At 45.9% G+C, this 18998-nt stretch overlaps 1 protein-coding gene across 1 annotated transcript; it reads right to left on the bottom strand.

Moving 5' to 3' along the window:
• Positions 1 to 16575: 16575 nt before the first annotated feature.
• LOC140842924 (uncharacterized) lies at positions 16576 to 17928 on the bottom strand. The gene has a single exon (XM_073211129.1). The coding sequence runs from the start codon at positions 17926 to 17928 to the stop codon at positions 16576 to 16578; it is 1353 nt and encodes a 450-aa protein (XP_073067230.1).
• Between the last annotated feature and the right edge of the window lie 1070 nt (positions 17929 to 18998).

The raw sequence follows: 18998 nt of genomic DNA, 5'->3' as shown, positions 1-18998 counted from the left end.
CGCCTCGGTGTTGCGGAGTATGTGGACATCTTTACTCACCATGGCGTCTACGCACTAATGCTACAAAGGGAGCTGAAGATCCTGGAGGATATAGCCGGGTCAGATAGCTTTGGCAAGACCGCTACCGGGAATCTCAGTGGCTGGTTGCACAAATGGAAGATGTTTGTTGAAAAGGAACATCTTCGTGTACTCTCTGCCCATTTCTTCTAATCAATAAAATATCTTTTTCGCTTTGTTATTGCATGTACTTGGTAGAACGTCAAAACCAAATTAACGATAAGTAAGTAACGAAGATTAACATGACTAATACTCCTCAGACTTAAAACAAAATGCTTGGGTTTTTTGAAACCCCGGCCTATCAATCAATATGCCCGAGTCCCGAATTTGTAGTCCGGGAAAAAGAATAAGCCGGGACCAAGATTCCGCCGGTCTGCTGACGTGGTGTCATAATGATATACGATTTATTAAATTCCTGCCAAACGAAAACGTTCTGTATTCCGAGGTACATCGGATTTGATGTTCTGATAACTGTCAGACCCTTTCGTCTGTCCTGCGCAATTTACGAGGGGCATCCTGATCGTCCACCTGTCCATATTCGATGGTATCGATCAAATCTTGCCTTCGAATAATAGAAGAGACGCTTCGACTGGCTGAGACTCCTAGACTTCTTTCCCATTTAAGGACGCTTGCCTATAAATAAGAGGGTACAGACGCAAAGTGAATCTCCATCCAAAATGTCTAGTTCAAGTGGTTCCAGTGCCTGCAGCAGTACACATGTCTTGGTGACTCCAGAAATGCGTCCTCATGTGGAGGAACTGAAGAAGAGAATCGAACAGCGCATATGGGCAAAGGTCATGGCCGTGCGAGACAAGGTTTACGACCTAGATTATACCTACCGCAATCGGATCGCTACCACTCGGGTACAAAGAACAAGGGCGAGGAAATATACCCGAGAGTTTGCAGTAAACCGGGTGACGGATTTGGTCGGTGATGAGGTTCTGCTGCACATGATGCTGTGGAAAGAGTGGCGTGCTTTGGATAAGATAATGAAGAATGAATTCTTCGTCAACCTCCGTATTCATGAGTTAACTAATTGGATAACAGAGTGGCAGGATTCTGTATCTGATATAATGGATCCCATAACTCTTCGTCGTTATCGCATGTAATAGAAGTTTTATCGATTTTTACTGCTTCATTACTTCATTGCAAACAAATCTTGTACTAATTTGCGCGGGTTGAAACAACAGACGTATCATAAATTGCGATAACCCAATCTTTAAGAATGAAACTACACTTATAACATACCTGATAAAAGTATGGTTCCCGGATCTGGTATCTCCTGTCTTCGAATATACCCCCGGGCTAATCAAGTTTTTGATTTTGTAACATAATACCGGGGTTTCGGACTACCCGGACTTAGCAATTACCATCCCGGGTCTCTAGGTTTCCCGAGTTGCTAGCCAAACCCGCCGAGGTCTCCAAAACCTCCCGGTCTGACCACACAGCATATCACAATGACACGTATTACTTTATTCCAACGGTCAGTAATGTTCCGTATTCCGAGAAACAGTAGGTCTGACATTAATCATGGCGTGTGTCCCTTCGCCTATCCTCACGGATTCCTAGGTTCATTTCACCTGTTCGATCTACTTTTAATCAACGATGCAGATCAATTTTCTCTCGTATAAATTCTAACCGCCTCTTCCTGGAGAATCATTTTCAAATTCGAAACTCCGGCGAAGCCCTTGCAGAAAATCCTCTCAAAGATTTTCTACGAAGTTTCCCTCGTCTTCGGTGCGCCTCTAATACTGCCAGTTTCCCCGACAACCTGTCTTCAAAGTTTGTAAGTCTTTCTTCATAAAATGTCTAACTCTACTTGTAAGGCTCGAGAATTATCCGTGTCATCGATGTGAGAATTGAAGAAGATTATGCATGACATGAAAAATGTGAATTTGAGCAGTAGGGCCGAAGCCACACCGCACCCGCGGTGTTAGAGATACAGCACCCGCGGTGCATTGAGAGGAAATTAGTGAAATTGTGCGAACAGACACCGCACCCGCGGTGCTAGCACGACCGCACCCGCGGTGTGAGACCGCACCCGCGGTCATGTAAGGACCGCACCCGCGGTCTAGGAATTTCAGAAAATATTCTGGCTGCCGAGAGCTCAGCGCACCCGCGCCCTTACACTGCCGCACCCGCGGTGTTGCATGCGAGATTGCCACCCTTTATTCTTGAGCTGACACATGGCATGATATATATATGATTTGTGCTGAGTTAGTTCTTCCTCATTTCAATGAATGCACCGAGAGCTATTTCCAAAGAAGGTGAGAGGTTTCCTTCATATTAGAATTGAAGTTTTGCAAGATTTAGCCATCCGATTTTAGATCCGACTTCGGTTTTGAACTCCTCTCGTCAATTGCTATTCAAGGATGTAAGTTTTGTTACATTTCAACATAATTCAGATTTTGTATGTTGGGAAGAATTCAGAGTTGACATAGATTATGTGTTCTTGATATGCTAAGCATCGTAGAAACGAAAACGGATTGAATTACGGATGTCGTATGCTATAGGTTCGATTTTCCAACATGTATTATGTGAAGATTATGCAGAATTTGGTATACATGTTTGTATTGGATGAGATTGTGAGTAATTGAGATTGATTATGATATTGTGTTGTTGAGATTTAGTTGACCGGTACCGAGAATTACGCCGTTACGCCGTCAAAGTATATTGAAACCGATTTCAGCTATGTTTATTGAGTTGTTTGAGATGTATATTGATAGAGTGCACCTCGACTATGCCATTTCAGATTTGTGTTGGCTATTGTGAACTCGAGACTTCGACGACGACACCGACGATTCGGCAAGAAAGGTATAATTCATGTGGTCTTGGGATTGCACAACTCGATTCAGATTTGATACGAGTTTCCCTAAATCACATACTAGATTGTTATTACATTGATTATGTAATGTTTCGTTTATTGATTTATATTCGAGTCTTGAGATAGGAGATATTGGCAGATTTGCCAAAACTAGACGTTTCGGTGTATCGTCGCATAGGAGCAGATTTGCTATATGTGTAGACCCTCGATACAGAGTTGACCGAAGTCTAGGAATAAGACGTACCGTCGCCCCGAGTGGTTGGGTAGGTGACAGACCGTCTTATTCACACCGGGATCCCTAGATTAGAAAAGAGTCGAGTCAAGATTTGAATGTTGAATACATATTTGTATTCCTCTACATGTTTAGATTTATATTCATGTTACTTGATTTATGCTATGCTTTGTACATGATTATTACATTGCATGCATCCATGTTTTATACTGGGATATGTTCTCACCGGAGTTATCCGGCTGTTGTCGTGTCTGTATGTGTGCATGACAACAGGTGGGGCAGGATCAGGGTCATGACGAGGATGAGAGAGTTGATAGCGTGGTGATGCCGGGTGTAGCAGAAGACTTTTTATGTTGTACTAGTAGTTTTATGTTGATACTAGAAATGTTATGTTGTTCTTGTAACATGTATAACAAGTAAGGCTACTGGATCACGACATGTAATAGTTGTTGATTTATGTTTGTTTTAAATAAAAATGAAACGCTTTATGTTAACATTCGATTTAATGTTAGAAAGAGAAAAAATTGACCCACATTTTATTAATGATCCATTTAATCCCAGATAGAATTGAGTTAGAACCTGGGTCCCCACAACAGGTGGTATCAGAGCTGTAGGTTCTGTAGATTGAGATAGAATAGAATGAGAGGGGTAGATCGAGTCATCTTCCTTGCTTTTGGGATGCTAGCATGATTTATTGCTTTCCCTATTATATGTTGTTGTATTATCTGAATTGATTTACAGCATTTCAAGCCTGAATCAGAACCGATTCTCGATCAGAGGTATATGATCAGAGGAGGGCTGAGACAGATGATATTGATTTTGTACTAATCAGTTTGATGAGCAGATTTATGCCGCCTAGACGAGTGCCACAGCCAGAGCAGGGTAGCACGTCCGGTGCACAGATGGATGTTACCGCTACGCCGATGGAGACCTTATTGAAGAGATTTCAGTCTTTCCATCCGCCTACCCTGAAGGGCACAGAGAGTGCAGTAGAGTGCGAGAGCTGGCTTGATGATATCGAGATGTTGTTTGAGTCCTTGGCATATACTGATGAGCGACGTGTGAAGTTGATAGGCCATCAGATGCAAGAGGTTGCAAAGAGCTGGTGGTTGACGACAAAGAGAGCCTTGGAGCACCGAGGCATTGACATTATCTGGAAAGTCTTCAAGGATGAGTTCTATCAGCGCTTCTTCCCCGTCTCCTACCGGAAAGATAAGGGAGCTGAATTTACGAATCTGAGACAGGGACAGTGGAACATCGAGGAGTATGTCGCTAAATTTTCTGCCTTGCTACGATTTGCACCTCATGTGGCCGGGAACGACGAGGCAGTGGCCGATCAGTTCATCAACGGGTTGAATCCAGATGTATTTACTTTGGTGAACACGGGACGGCCTAACACTTTTTCAGAGGCACTGAACAGAGCTAAGGGAGCAGAGGCTGGCTTGATCAGGCAGCGAGGAGCTTCCTACGGTGTTCAGGGGCAGAGACCGCCACAGTCCACGACCGTACAGTTTCCACCACCTCCTCCTCGTTTTGACAGTGGAGCTAGTGGTAGTGGCAAGAAGGATTTTCTGAAGGCTAAGGGCAAACAGTTTAAGAAATCTGGGAGCAGTTCATCGAGTTCGAGTGGATCTCGACAGAGAGGTCAGGGTTCAGATTCCAGTGGCGTATACTGTGGTTCGTGCGGAGGGCGACATGCCACGGAGCAGTGTCAAGGAGTTCTGGGACGCTGCAACATCTGCAGACAGCAGGGGCATTTCGCCAGAGTGTGCCCACAGAGGAGTTCTCAGCGATTCCAGAGTGCAGGATCGTCTGCTGCAGCGCCACAGATGGAGAGACAGGCATCTTCTGTACACTCCTTTCAGCCACCCTCTACCCAGACCCAGCAGAGACCAGGAGGTAGTCAGACCGTGAGTCAGCCTCCCAGACAGCAGGCACGTGTTTTTGCCCTGACAGAGGAGCAGGCGCAGGAGGCGCCAGATGACGTCATTGCAGGTAGCTGTTTTCTTTGCGGTTATCCTGCATATGTGTTGTTTGACACAGGTGCATCTCATACATTCATCTCTGAACATTTTGCATTGAGACATTCATTGCCTGTTGAGTCGTTGTCGACAGTAGTGTCTATAGCTTCTCCGTTGGGAAGTGGTTTGATATCTGTGACAACTGTTAGACATTGTATGCTTCAGTTTGAGGGGCATGAGATCGATCTTGATTGTGTAGTACTTGGTTTAGCTGATTTTGATTGTATAGTTGGTATAGACATGTTGACCAAGTACAGGGCCACGGTAGATTGTTTCCACAAGATTGTCTGATTCAGACCCGAAATGACAGATGAGTGGAAATTCTACGGCAAGGGTTCCAGATCTCGGATTCCCTTAGTATCTGCTCTGACTATGAGTAGACTGCTTCAGAGAGGAGCAGAGGGCTTTCTCGTATATTCAGTAGATCTACTGAAGTCGAGCCCAGCATTGGAAGATCTGCCAGTGGTTTGCGAGTTTGCAGATGTTTTTCCTGACGAGATTCCAGAGTTGCCTCCGGTTCGAGAGGTAGATTTCAGCATAGACCTTATGCCCGGTTCTGTTCCTATTTCGCGAGCTCCGTATAGGATGGCACCGATAGAGCTGAAAGAGTTGAAAGCACAGTTGGAGGATCTTCTGTCCAAGGGGTATATCAGACCCAGTGTATCTCCTTGGGGTGCTCCGGTGCTTTTCGTTCGAAAGAAAGATGGTTCGATGCGACTGTGCATTGATTATAGGCAGTTGAACAAGGCAACAGTGAAGAACAAGTATCCTTTGCCTCGCATCGATGATCTGTTTGATCAGTTACAGGGATCTTCGGTATACTCGAAGATCGATTTGAGATCAGGGTATCATCAGCTCCGAGTTAGAGACGTTGATATTCCGAAGACTGCATTCCGAACCAGGTATGGACACTACGAGTTTGTTGTTATGCCTTTCGGTTTGACGAATGCACCTGCGGTGTTTATGAGTTTGATGAACCGCATTTTTCAGAGATATTTAGATGACTTTGTGATTGTGTTTATTGATGACATTTTGGTGTATTCGAAAAGTTTGACTGAGCATGCAGATCATTTGAGAATCGTGCTGAAAACTTTGCGACAGGAGCAGTTGTATGCCAAACTGTCCAAGTGCGAATTCTGGTTGCGACAGGTTGTCTTCTTGGGGCACATTATATCTGGAGAGGGTATTGCGGTAGATCCGAGTAAAGTTGAGGCTGTTATCAGTTGGCCGAGACCGACTTCTGTGCCAGAGATACGCAGTTTCATGGGTCTAGCCGGGTATTATCGACGTTTTATTCGAGACTTCTCCAGTATAGCGAAGCCGATTACTCAGTTGACACAGAAGAACATGCCATTTGTGTGGTCAGAAGAGTGTGAGAGCAGTTTTGTTGAGCTGAAGAAGAGGCTGACTAGTGCGCCTGTCTTGACGATTCCTACCGGTACAGGTGAGTTCGTTGTATATTGTGACGCATCTCACAGAGGACTAGGATGTGTTCTTATGCAGCGTGGACATGTGATAGCGTACGCCTCAAGACAGTTGAAGCCGCACGAGACTCGTTATCCGATTCATGATCTTGAATTGGCGGCGATTGTCTTTGCACTCAAGATCTGGCGTCATTATCTGTATGGCGAGAAATTCGAGATCTATTCCGATCATAAGAGCCTGAAGTATCTCTTTTCTCAGTCAGAGTTGAATATGAGGCAGCGACGATGGCTTGATCTGCTAAAAGATTTTGATTGCGAGATCAAGTACCATCCAGGGAAGTCGAATGCAGCGGCAGACGCCTTGAGTCGAAAGGTATGTGCTCTTTCCTTATCGACTGTAGGTGTATCGAATTTAGTAGAAGATTGTTGCTTGTCCGGATTGACATTTGATACAGATAGTAGACCGTTGCGACTTGCTGCGATTCAGATTGAGCCAGATCTGATTTTGAGGATCAGAGAAGCGCAGAGAACCGATCCGAATGTGAAGAGATCGATTGATATGGTCAGAGCTGGACATATCTCAGAATATCAGGTCAGAGATTCTGTTCTGTATGTGAATAACCGTCTAGTAGTGCCAGATGTTTTAGATTTGAGACGACAGATCATGTCAGAGGCACATTGTAGTCGGCTCAGCATTCATCCTGGAGGCAGAAAGATGTACAATGACTTGAAGACGCAATTCTGGTGGAAGCAGATGAAGACAGATATTGCAGAATTTGTGTCTAGATGTCTGAATTGCCAACAGGTGAAGGCAGAGAGGAAGAAACCCGGAGGTTTACTTCAGAGTTTGTCTGTTCCTGAATGGAAATGGGACCACATTTCCATGGATTTCGTGACGAAGTTACCTCGATCATCCCGGGGCTGTGATTCGATTTGGGTCATCATTGACAGACTGACCAAATCTGCCTGTTTCATTCCGTACAAGATGACCTATCGACACGATCAGATGGCAGAGTTGTATGTCAGAGAGGTCGTCAGATTGCATGGTGTACCGAAGTCGATCGTATCAGATCGTGATCCACGATTTACTTCTCACTTCTGGCACAGCTTGCAGCAGGCTTTGGGTACGACTTTACACCTGAGCACTGCTTATCATCCCCAAACAGACGGACAGTCAGAGCGGACTATCCAGACTTTATAGGATATGCTGAGAGCTGTAGTACTAGATTTCGGGACTAGTTGGCAAGATTCGTTGCCGTTGTGTGAGTTTTCATACAACAACAGCTATCAGACGAGCATAGAGATGGCACCGTTCGAAGCTTTATACGGAAAGAAGTGCAGATCTCCGTTGTACTGGGATGATATTTCTGAGGTACCCGAGTTAGGGCCGGACATGATTCGTGAGATGACCGAGAAAGTGAAGATCATTCAGAAACGAATGAAGACGGCACATGATAGACAAGCTAAGTACGCCAATATCAGACGCAGACCGTTAGTATTCGAACAGGGAGACAGAGTATTTTTGAAGATTTCACCTTTCAGAGGCGTTGTCAGATTTGGCAAGCGAGGAAAGTTGTCTCCTAGATACGTCGGTCCGTACGAGATCCTTGAGAAGATTGGCGATCGAGCTTACAGACTTGCTCTTCCTCCTTCGTTAGCTGGTATACATGACGTTTTTCATGTATCGATGCTGCGCAGATATATGCCAGATGAGTCTCATGTCATTCAGCCTGACGAAGCCGAGTTAGATCAGAATTTGAGCTACGTTGAACAGCCGATACAGATTCTGGATCGGAAGGAAAAGAAGCTTAGAACCAAGACCATTCCGCTTGTGAAGGTTCAGTGGAGTCGTCATGGCATCGAGGAAGCAACTTGGGAGACCGAGTCTGAGATGAGACAGAGGCATCCCGAGCTATTCTTATGATGTGAGTCTTTCTTCCCGCTTTGATTTTACTGTTTTGTGTATACTAGTGTGATTACTGGTTTATAAGTTCGAGGACGAACTATTGTCTAAGAGGGGGAGAAATGTAAGGCTCGAGAATTATCCGTGTCATCGATGTGAGAATTGAAGAAGATTATGCATGACATGAAAAATGTGAATTTGAGCAGTAGGGCCGAAGCCACACCGCACCCGCGGTGTTAGAGATACAGCACCCGCGGTGCATTGAGAGGAAATTAGTGAAATTGTGCGAACAGACACCGCACCCGCGGTGCTAGCACGACCGCACCCGCGGTGTGAGACCGCACCCGCGGTCATGTAAGGACCGCACCCGCGGTCTAGGAATTTCAGAAAATATTCTTGCTGCCGAGAGCTCAGCGCACCCGCGCCCTTACACTGCCGCACCCGCGGTGTTGCATGCGAGATTGCCACCCTTTATTCTTGAGCTGACACATGGCATGATATATATATGATTTGTGCTGAGTTAGTTCTTCCTCATTTCAATGAATGCACCGAGAGCTATTTCCAAAGAAGGTGAGAGGTTTCCTTCATATTAGAATTGAAGTTTTGCAAGATTTAGCCATCCGATTTTAGATCCGACTTCGGTTTTGAACTCCTCTCGTCAATTGCTATTCAAGGATGTAAGTTTTGTTACATTTCAACATAATTCAGATTTTGTATGTTGGGAGAATTCAGAGTTGACATAGATTATGTGTTCTTGATATGCTAAGCATCGTAGAAACGAAAACGGATTGAATTACGGATGTCGTATGCTATAGGTTCGATTTTCCAACATGTATTATGTGAAGATTATGCAGAATTTGGTATACATGTTTGTATTGGATGAGAATGTGAGTAATTGAGATTGATTATGATATTGTGTTGTTGAGATTTAGTTGACCGGTACCGAGAATTACGCCGTTACGCCGTCAAAGTATATTGAAACCGATTTCAGCTATGTTTATTGAGTTGTTTGAGATGTATATTGATAGAGTGCACCTCGACTATGCCATTTCAGATTTGTGTTGGCTATTGTGAACTCGAGACATCGACGACGACACCGACGATTCGGCAAGAAAGGTATAATTCATGTGGTCTTGGGATTGCACAACTCGATTCAGATTTGATACGAGTTTCCCTAAATCACATACTAGATTGTTATTACATTGATTATGTAATGTTTCGTTTATTGATTTATATTCGAGTCTTGAGATAGGAGATATTGGCAGATTTGCCAAAACTAGACGTTTCGGTGTATCGTCGCATAGGAGCAGATTTGCTATATGTGTAGACCCTCGATACAGAGTTGACCGAAGTCTAGGAATAAGACGTACCGTCGCCCCGAGTGGTTGGGTAGGTGACAGACCGTCTTATTCACACCGGGATCCCTAGATTAGAAAAGAGTCGAGTCAAGATTTGAATGTTGAATACAGATTTGTATTCCTCTACATGTTTAGATTTATATTCATGTTACTTGATTTATGCTATGCTTTGTACATGATTATTACATTGCATGCATCCATGTTTTATACTGGGATATGTTCTCACCGGAGTTATCCGGCTGTTGTCGTGTCTGTATGTGTGCATGACAACAGGTGGGGCAGGATCAGGGTCACGACGAGGATGAGAGAGTTGATAGCGTGGTGATGCCGGGTGTAGCAGAAGACTTTTTATGTTGTACTAGTAGTTTTATGTTGATACTAGAAATGTTATGTTGTTCTTGTAACATGTATAACAAGTAAGGCTACTGGATCACGACATGTAATAGTTGTTGATTTATGTTTGTTTTAAATAAAAATGAAACGCTTTATGTTAACATTCGATTTAATGTTAGAAAGCGAAAAAATTGACCCACATTTTATTAATGATCCATTTAATCCCAGATAGAATTGAGTTAGAACCCGGGTCCCCACACTACTTCTTCTACTTCTGGGGCCAATGCGCGAGGTTCGCCTAGTGTCGAATCTGCTGCACTTCGCTCCGATGCTTCTCAATCTCCTCCACCCCGTCGCTCTATTACCCAACCCGCTAAGAAACTAACAGTCCTTTCAACCAGACCCTCTTCTTCTAAACCCTCCCTTCCAAGCCACTCCCGAGCTCTTGCCCAAAAGAAGGGTAAGGGTAAAGCTTGGGTCGCGGGACCTCCTCCTGCCGAGGCCCCGGGAGTTCCCTGGTTCTCCTCTTTGAGCAGCACCCTGCGCTCAGGGGCGGAGGGGGAACTTAGGACTTTGGGTTACATTCCCTCCGCTCTTTCTATTCTGATACCCGGGCCTTCTGATAGAGCCAACAACCCCCCTCCCGGGTACACCACTTTCTTCCGAGATCAGATTAAGAATGGTCTCCGATTTCCTCTTCATCCTTTCTTTATTGCAGTCGCCAAATTTTTTGGTGTACCAGTTAACCAATTTCATCCCAACTCTTTTAGAATAATGGCTGCCACTTTTGTCCTTTTCCGTATGAACGATTTTCTCATTACTCCTCTCATCCTTCATTACTATTTCTCTTGTCGGCTCGGGGATAATGCCTTTTCCCTTACTGCCCGGCACAATACTCGCTTCCTTGATGATATACCTTCTTCTCAAAAAGGGTGGAAAGGAAGATACTTCTTTATTCGACTCCCGGGGGATCTTCCCTGCTTGACCGGCTTTCTCCCCTCTCTGCCTACACAACCTTCCCTCCCCGGCACTTACAAATTCGAAGAACCCTTCCTTATCAGTCAAGATTTGGTAGAGGGACGTAAATATTCATCCTCCACCCTTATCTCGGATGAAAATTTGACTACCTACGGGTTGAGTCCCCAGCCTGAGGATCTCGAAGACCACATTATCGATGAGGTGGCGGGCTCGGGCTCTCAACCCGGTAATTCAACCTTTTACCCTGTTGCTCTTCCTCCTTGTTCCCTCCTTGATTTTTTTTTTTATCACTATTTCTTCTCCATGCAGATAATTCCGAGATGCAGGCTGCTTTTGCTAAAAGAAGGGCGGCTGAGAAAAATGCCCAAGAGAAGGAACTTGCAGCTCGTCGCGCAGCTGTTGAAGTGGAAAAGAAACGAGCGACCGAGGATGTGTCTCAGGGAGTTGAAATTGCCCGGGAAGATCTTCCTCGGGAGGACACCCCTCGGGGGATGGCTGAGACTTCAGAAGAAACTGAAGATCTTATTCCTCTAAGCCAGAGGAAAAGAAAAGCGGTGGCAGAGCCCGAGCTGGTGGTTCTGGAAGGCCCTTCTGAGGGTGATCCCTGTACCTCTCCACCTGCACAACCTCGTCCTCCCCCCCAAACTACTGGGGCTTCATCCTCCGAGCTCCCTTCCAACAATATTTTTTTCGAGGGAGCTACGGTCAGTGGTGCTAAACGCTTCAAACAGATGCTCAGTCCTACTGAAGCAATATTCTTGAAGAGCATCTCAGCCCCTAACAGATTTTTGGAAGGATCAAACCGGCTTCTCTCGGTAAGCTCTTCATCTTACGGCTTAATACTGATACCGACCCATTTTTCCTGACTTTTGTCTCTGTCCAGGCGGCTCATATGATGGTTTCGGCCTTTGAAGAAGTGGCGGCAGTGGCCACCAAGACGAACAGGCAGGCTCGGGCGTCTCAAGAAGTTCATGACCAGCTCCGAGGGGAGATCGCCCGGGCCGAGAAGCTGCACGAGGAGAAAGTTGCCGGGCTCCTGGCCTCTTTGGAAAGAGCCAATCAGCAATTGGCTTCAACTCAGCGTGCTCGGGATGAGAGTTTGGCTCGAGAAGAAGCCTCTCAAAGACAAATTGCTTTTTTGGAATCCCGAGCTCGATTTCTTGAAGAAGAAGCCACTCTTCAACAACACCGGGTTGTGGCTGCTGAAGATAAACTCAAGCTTTTCCAGCTCACTCATGAGGAATGGAAGAATGTCTTCCTCCAATCCTCGGATTTCCAAGCGGCGGTTGAAGATAGATCGTACAACTACTTCAAAGTTGGCTTTGCGAAATGCCGGGAGCAATTTGAGGAGGAGGACTTGATTCCGGCAAACAAGAAGGGCTTTCCTGACATAGATCGATCCATTGACTCTTTTCCCAAGGATGATGATGCCGACAAGGAGACCGAACAGGCTCTTGAAAAGACCGGGGAGGAGTCTGCTGCCGTATTTTTAGTTTAAGATTGTTTCTTTAGATTTCCATACTTCCTTATGTAATTCTTGCCCCCGGGCTCTGGCTATAAAAATAATTTTTCCTTGCGTAATATCTGGACTTCTAGCGGACCAAGTATTTTATATTCGATAGGAATTCAAAGAATGCGAACCTTGCCAAATACGTAGTTGTGAGCCCGGGTGTAACTCCTTGAGCTTTTTAGAACCAAGGTACGGAGCCTTGGGCCAGGGAGCATGTCCCGGGACTTGGGAATGGTCGAGGTGTGTGGTCCCGAGCCAGGGTGTAGTGCCCTGGGCTTTTTAGAACCAAGGTATGGATCCTTGGGCCGGGGAGCATGTCCCGGGACTTGGGAATGGTCGAGGTGTGTGGCCCCGAGCCAGGGTGTAGTGCCCTGGGCTTTTTAGAACCAAGGTACGGATCCTTGGGCCGGGGAGCATGTCCCGGGACTTGGGAATGGTCGAGGTGTGTGGCCCTGAGCCACGGTGTAGTGCCCTGGGCTTTTGTTTCTTTCCGGAATGTGAGAGATGAGAATACAACACTTCCTGAGAAAAACAAATCTTTCATTTACATCCTTTGGCAAATAGATTACATCTGTCAAGTATAATATTTCTTTAAATTAAATACATTCCAGGGTCTTTTGAGAGGGCGTCCTTGTGCATCCTCTAGATAAAAAGATCCGAAGCTGACTCTCCGAGTAATTTTGTAAGGCCCTTCCCATTTTGCCTCTAATTTTCCCACTTCTCCCGCTGGATTGACCACCTTTTTCATGACTAAATCTCCAATTTGAAAATCTCGGATTCGGACCTTCTTATTGTAAGATTTCATCACTCGACTTCTGTATGCTTCCATGCGGATAAATGCCCGGTCTCTTTTTTCCTCGACTAAATCCAACTCCCTGGCTCTGCTTTCATCATTATCGTGTGGGTAAGATTCTACCCGAGGAGAAGTCTCTCCAATCTCAACTGGGAGAACTGCTTCAGAGCCGTATACGAGGCTGAAAGGGGTTTCCTGAGTCGGTACCCGCGGAGTAGTTCTGTAGGCCCAAAGAACACTGGGTAATTCTTCAACCCAATCCTTCCCCTTACCCTGAAGTCTCGTCTTCAACGTCTGTACAATGATCCTATTGACAACTTCTGTTTGGCCATTTGCCTGAGGATAAGCCACAGAGGTGAAGGATTGAGTGATCTTCAATTCTTGGCACCAAGAAACAATTCCTTTGCCTTGAAATTGTCTGCCATTATCTGAGATTAATCTCCGGGGCACTCCAAATCGGCATACAATATTTTTCCACAAGAATTTCAATACCTCAGTTTCAGTAATTCTTGCCAAAGGCTCAGCTTCCACCCATTTGGAAAAGTAATCGACTGCCACTAATAAGAATTTCTTCTGAGCTCGGGCAAGCGGGAAAGGACCTAAAATGTCCATGCCCCATTGATCAAAAGGGCAGGATGCCCAAATAGGCTTCATAAGAGCGGCCGGGCTGTGTTTGAAATTTGCATGATGCTGACAGCCTTCGCAGGTTTGAACCACCCGAGCTGCGTCTTGACCCAGGGTTGGCCACCAAAATCCTGCGAGCATGGTTTTTCGAGCTAGAGACATTCCTCCGAGGTGCTCCGCGCAACATCTTTCATGAATTTCCCGGAGTACATAATCTACCTCCTTTTTAGGCAAGCATTTTAAAAGAGGCCCCTGAAATGATCTTTTATACAAGATTGCGTTTAAGAGAACAAACCTGGGAGCTTGTCTCTTAATTTTCCGAGCTTGCCCTCTGTCCTCGGGTAGTACACCTTTTTCAATAAATCTGATTAAGGGCGTCATCCAGGAGTTTTCTGGCTCGGGTGTCCCTTCCTCGTCAGTCGAGAGGATCAAACGGGAGACATGCAATACCTCCCGGGTGCTTACTTCACTTAGGGATGCTGCCATTTTTGCTAGAATATCTGCTTCGTCGTTTTCTTCTCGGGGGATTTGTTCAATACTCCAATCCGAAAAGCCTTCTGCTCGAGCTCTGATAAGCTGTAGATATTTCAGCATCCTATCATCTTTAGCTTCATACTCACCCTTTATCTGCTGTGTTACAAGTTGTGAATCGGAATATATAATTATCCGGGAAGCCCCCACTTCCGGAGCAGCTCGTATTCCAGCTAGCACAGCCTCATACTCGGCCTCATTATTAGTTACTCGGGAATCAATCTTTATTGCCAATTTGATTTTTTCTCCCGGGGGGGATATCATCACGACTCCTACTCCACATCCCGCAAGGCTAGAAGCCCCATCCACAAAGACTCTCCACACTTCCTCTCTACTGGGCTGGACCATCTCAGATAAAAAGTCTGATAAAGCTTGTGCCTTGATAGTCATTCGTGGTTTGTACTCGATATCGTACTCCCCCAATTCCACCGTCCACTTAATCATTCGCCCGGATACCTCAGCATGAGTCATGATTCTACCAAGAGGGCTGTTGGTAAGAACCACTATTTGATGCGATAAGAAGTAAGGTCTTAGCTTCCGAGCAGTCACGATCAAAGCCAATGCAATCTTTTCTACCTCGGTATACCGGAGCTCGGGCCCTCTTAGAGCGTGGCTAACATAATAGACAGGCTTCTGGTCAGAGCCTTCTTCTTTGATTAACACTGAACTGACAGCATGCTCTGTAGAGGATAAATACAAGAATAATCGCTCCCCGGGCTCGGGTTTTACTAATACCGGGAGTTCTGCAAGGTGGGCTTTCAAATCCTGGAAGGCTTGTTCGCATTTATCGTTCTATCCGAAGTGCTGGGCCTTTCTCAAGACTTGAAAGAAAGGATAACTTCTGTGTGCTGACCGGGATATAAATCGAGAAAGGGAAGCAATCCTTCCCGTCAGCTTTTGCACCTCTTTTACAGACCGGGGAGAGGGCATACATAAGACAGACTTCACCTTCTCCGGGTTTACCTCAATTCCCCGATTTGTAACCATGAATCCCAAGAATTTACCACTCTTTACGCCAAAAATGCATTTGGCCGGGTTAAGCTTGATCCCATGTTGCATGAGGGTGGCAAAAGTTTCCTGTAGATCATCAATAAAAGTAGCGACTTCCCGGGTCTTGCTTAAGATATCATCCACATAGACTTCCATGTTCCGCCCCAGCTGCTTCTCGAATACTTTGTCCATAAGACGCTGATAAGTAGCCTCTGCATTCTTCAACCCGAAAGGCATTACAATATAACAAAATGTACCTCCCGAGGTGACGAAGCTAGCTTTATCTTGATCTTCTTTGGCCAAGGGGATCTGATGATACCCCTGGTATGCATCCATAAAGCTCAGCAGCTCATAGCCCGAGGTGGAATCTACCAGCTGGTCAATCCGGGGCAACGAATAATGATCTTTGGGGCATGCTTTGTTTAGATCGCGGAAGTCTACGCACATGCGCCATTTGCCAGTGGATTTAGGTACTAAAACCACGTTGGAAAGCCAGGTAGGGAATTGAATTTCCCGAATATGCCCCGCCTTCAGGAGCTCCTTTACTTGCTCTGATATGACTTTGTCCTTTTCAGGACCAAAGTGCCTCTTTTTCTACTTTACGGGGTGAGACCCCGGGAGGATGTTTAAATGATGCTCCGATGTAAAGGGAGAAATCCCCGTAAGCTCCTGCTGGGACCAGGCAAACACATGAATGTTAGTTTTTAAACATTTAATTAAACTCACCCGGGTGGTCATGCTGAGATCCCGAGCCACCCGGATTTGCTGCCCTGGCCCAATCTCCACCGCCTCCTGCTCTTCCTCGGCCACAAAGTGTATCTCCCCTTCTTCCACTATCCTTCCTCCTGTCTCACCTATCTTAGCCCTCTTCCCCTCCTTCTTAGATCTGTTCTTATCCACCCGGACTGCTTCCACATAACACTTTCGAGAAGAGGGTTGATCTCCCCGGACTTCTCCTACCCTTGCTCCCACAGGAAATTTTATTTTCTGGTGGTAGCTAGGTAGACGCTACAGCCCTTAACTCATTCATGGCCGGCCTCCCAAGGATGATGTTATACGATGATGGGGAGTCCACCAGAGTGAAAGAAGTCATCACTGTTTTCTTGAGATCGTGAGAGCCCAGGGTTAAAGGTAAAACAATCTCCCCTTCCGGATAAACCACGTGCCCGGCGAAGCCGAAAAGAGCAGTCTCCACTGTTTCCAGGTGATAGCCCTGCAAATCCATCTGCTCAAAAGCATCTTTGAAAATTACATTCACAGAACTGCCTGAATCCACGAAAACCCGCAGAATGTCATAATTCGCTACTCGGGCTTGGATCACCAAGGCATCGTTGTGGGGTAGATTCACCCCTCTCAGGTCCTCCGGGCCGAAACTGATGATTGCCTCACTCTTCCTCGATCCTTCCACCTCCAAACATTCTCTCCTACTCCTTGACTTCCTCGCCCGATTGGAGTCTCCATCAGTAGAGCCTCCAGATATCATTTTAATCATTCCTACGACCGGAGGTGACTTCTTTCTTTGCTCGGGTTCAGGCCACCTTCTCCTTCCAGGTTCGATTCTAGGATTGCTTCTCACACCCCCTCCCCGAGAACTAGATCCGGGCTGTCGGGATGTCCATGGTGGCAGCCTAGACATCTGGGTATTTACAACGGGCTTTGGGGAGGAAGGCGCCACATAATTTCCCTTCAGAACTTTGCAATCCTCAGTGTTATGGTAGCCCAACTTGTGAAGAGCATAAAATCCCTTTTTCTCTGGCCGAGCCAGTTGATGATCCGGGGCCAAATCCCTACTACATTCTTGCACCTCCCTCTCTCGGGCGATCTTCAGAGGCACATGATGAGAGAAATGCCCTGAATTGCCCCTCTTTTGTCCCCTCTCCTCGGGTTTAGATACCCGGTCTCCTCTTTCTTTCCTCACCGCTTCTCTCTTTTGTTTCTGGGCTTCCTCCATATTTATGTACTTCTTTGCCCGGGACAACAGGTCCTCAAAATCCCCGGGCACTTTTTTGGTTAGTGATTTGAAGAATTCACCCTCTCTCAAACCCTGGATGAAGGCAGTAGTCTTGGTTTCGGTGGCACAAGACGGGACGTCTAGAGCCACTCTATTGAATCTTCTGATGTAAGCCCGCAAACTCTCCTCAGGGCTCTGCTTTACCTCAAAAAGACTGAAGGCGGTCTTTTTGTACTTCTTACTACTACTAAAATGGTGTAAGAATACCTTCTGGAAATCTCGGAACGACTGCACGCTTTGAGGGGTCAAACCCTCAAACCATCTCTGAGCAGAATCCACCAGAGTTGTTAAGAACACCTTGCATTTGATTCTATCCGTGTAGCAGTGTAACATGGCCATATTCTCGAACCTGGCTAGATGCTCTTCCGGGTCCGCGTTGCCATCATAATCTTTTATACTTGAAGTTTCCAGGAAGAGGTTCCTGAACAATGATATCAGCAAATGGACATCCCTTTGCCGCGGCCCGGACAGAGCTGCGACCTTCCAGCTGTCCCTCTAGGACCTTCATTTTTTGCTTTAAATCTTTCAATTCCTCTGCTGTAGTCGGAGCCTTTGACGCGGCACTATAATCTACACTCTCTTCACTCCCTTCCTCCTCCTCCTTCCGCCCCTGCTCCTGCTCTTGTTCCTGCTCCTGCTCCTGCTCTGGTGGTGGGTCACGTCGAGAAACTTCTTTCCGGGCCATAGCATGAACCATTGCATCAGCCATCATTTTTTTTAATTCCTCTCGCGTCATGGTTACAAGATTCTGGTCGGTATTATTAACATTTACTTGTCTTGAAGATTGTCCCCCGTCCCCCTGGGCCCGGAAGTTATCTTGGTTTGTTCTCCTGGTACGAGCCATATCAACGCCTCGAACTCAATATATTTCCCACAGACGGCGCCAATGATGAGATCCGCTGGAAATGGATGAGCCGGGTAAGGAGCTCCAATCGGATCAAATCAACAATTTATAATGTTTTGGGAATTTGAACGAAGACAATGGCTTGAATGACACCTGCAAACAATGAAAAGAACTCGTGAATGGGCGCCGGAGGGGTTTCCGACGTAGCCACTCCGATGATAAAGTCAGCAAGTTGTACGATGACGAACTTTGAACAATATTTGAGGAGAAATACGTAGAATACTTTAAAGCTCAAAGGTTTTTTTTTTGATTTTTTGGATCATTTAATGACATTAATACCTGCTATTTATAGGTGAGGAATGGGTAGTTACCTTGATTCCCGCGTCACCTACTAAGTCGGTTTACCATACTAGCTTCTGATGACTTCTCGGACACTCCAAGCCCAAGTTGCTCTCTGATGACTTCTCGGACACTCCAAACTCAAGTTGCTCTGGCGGATTAGATTGCCTCTGTGATGATTACACTCAAGTGTGGCTCCTTTATCGAAGTAGCGCTATTCTTGAGG

Source organism: Primulina eburnea, chromosome 10 (genome assembly GCF_022965805.1).
Source record: "Primulina eburnea isolate SZY01 chromosome 10, ASM2296580v1, whole genome shotgun sequence".
NCBI classification, from domain to species: Eukaryota; Viridiplantae; Streptophyta; class Magnoliopsida; order Lamiales; family Gesneriaceae; genus Primulina; species Primulina eburnea.
This window is presented reverse-complemented; position numbering and strand designations above follow the sequence as displayed.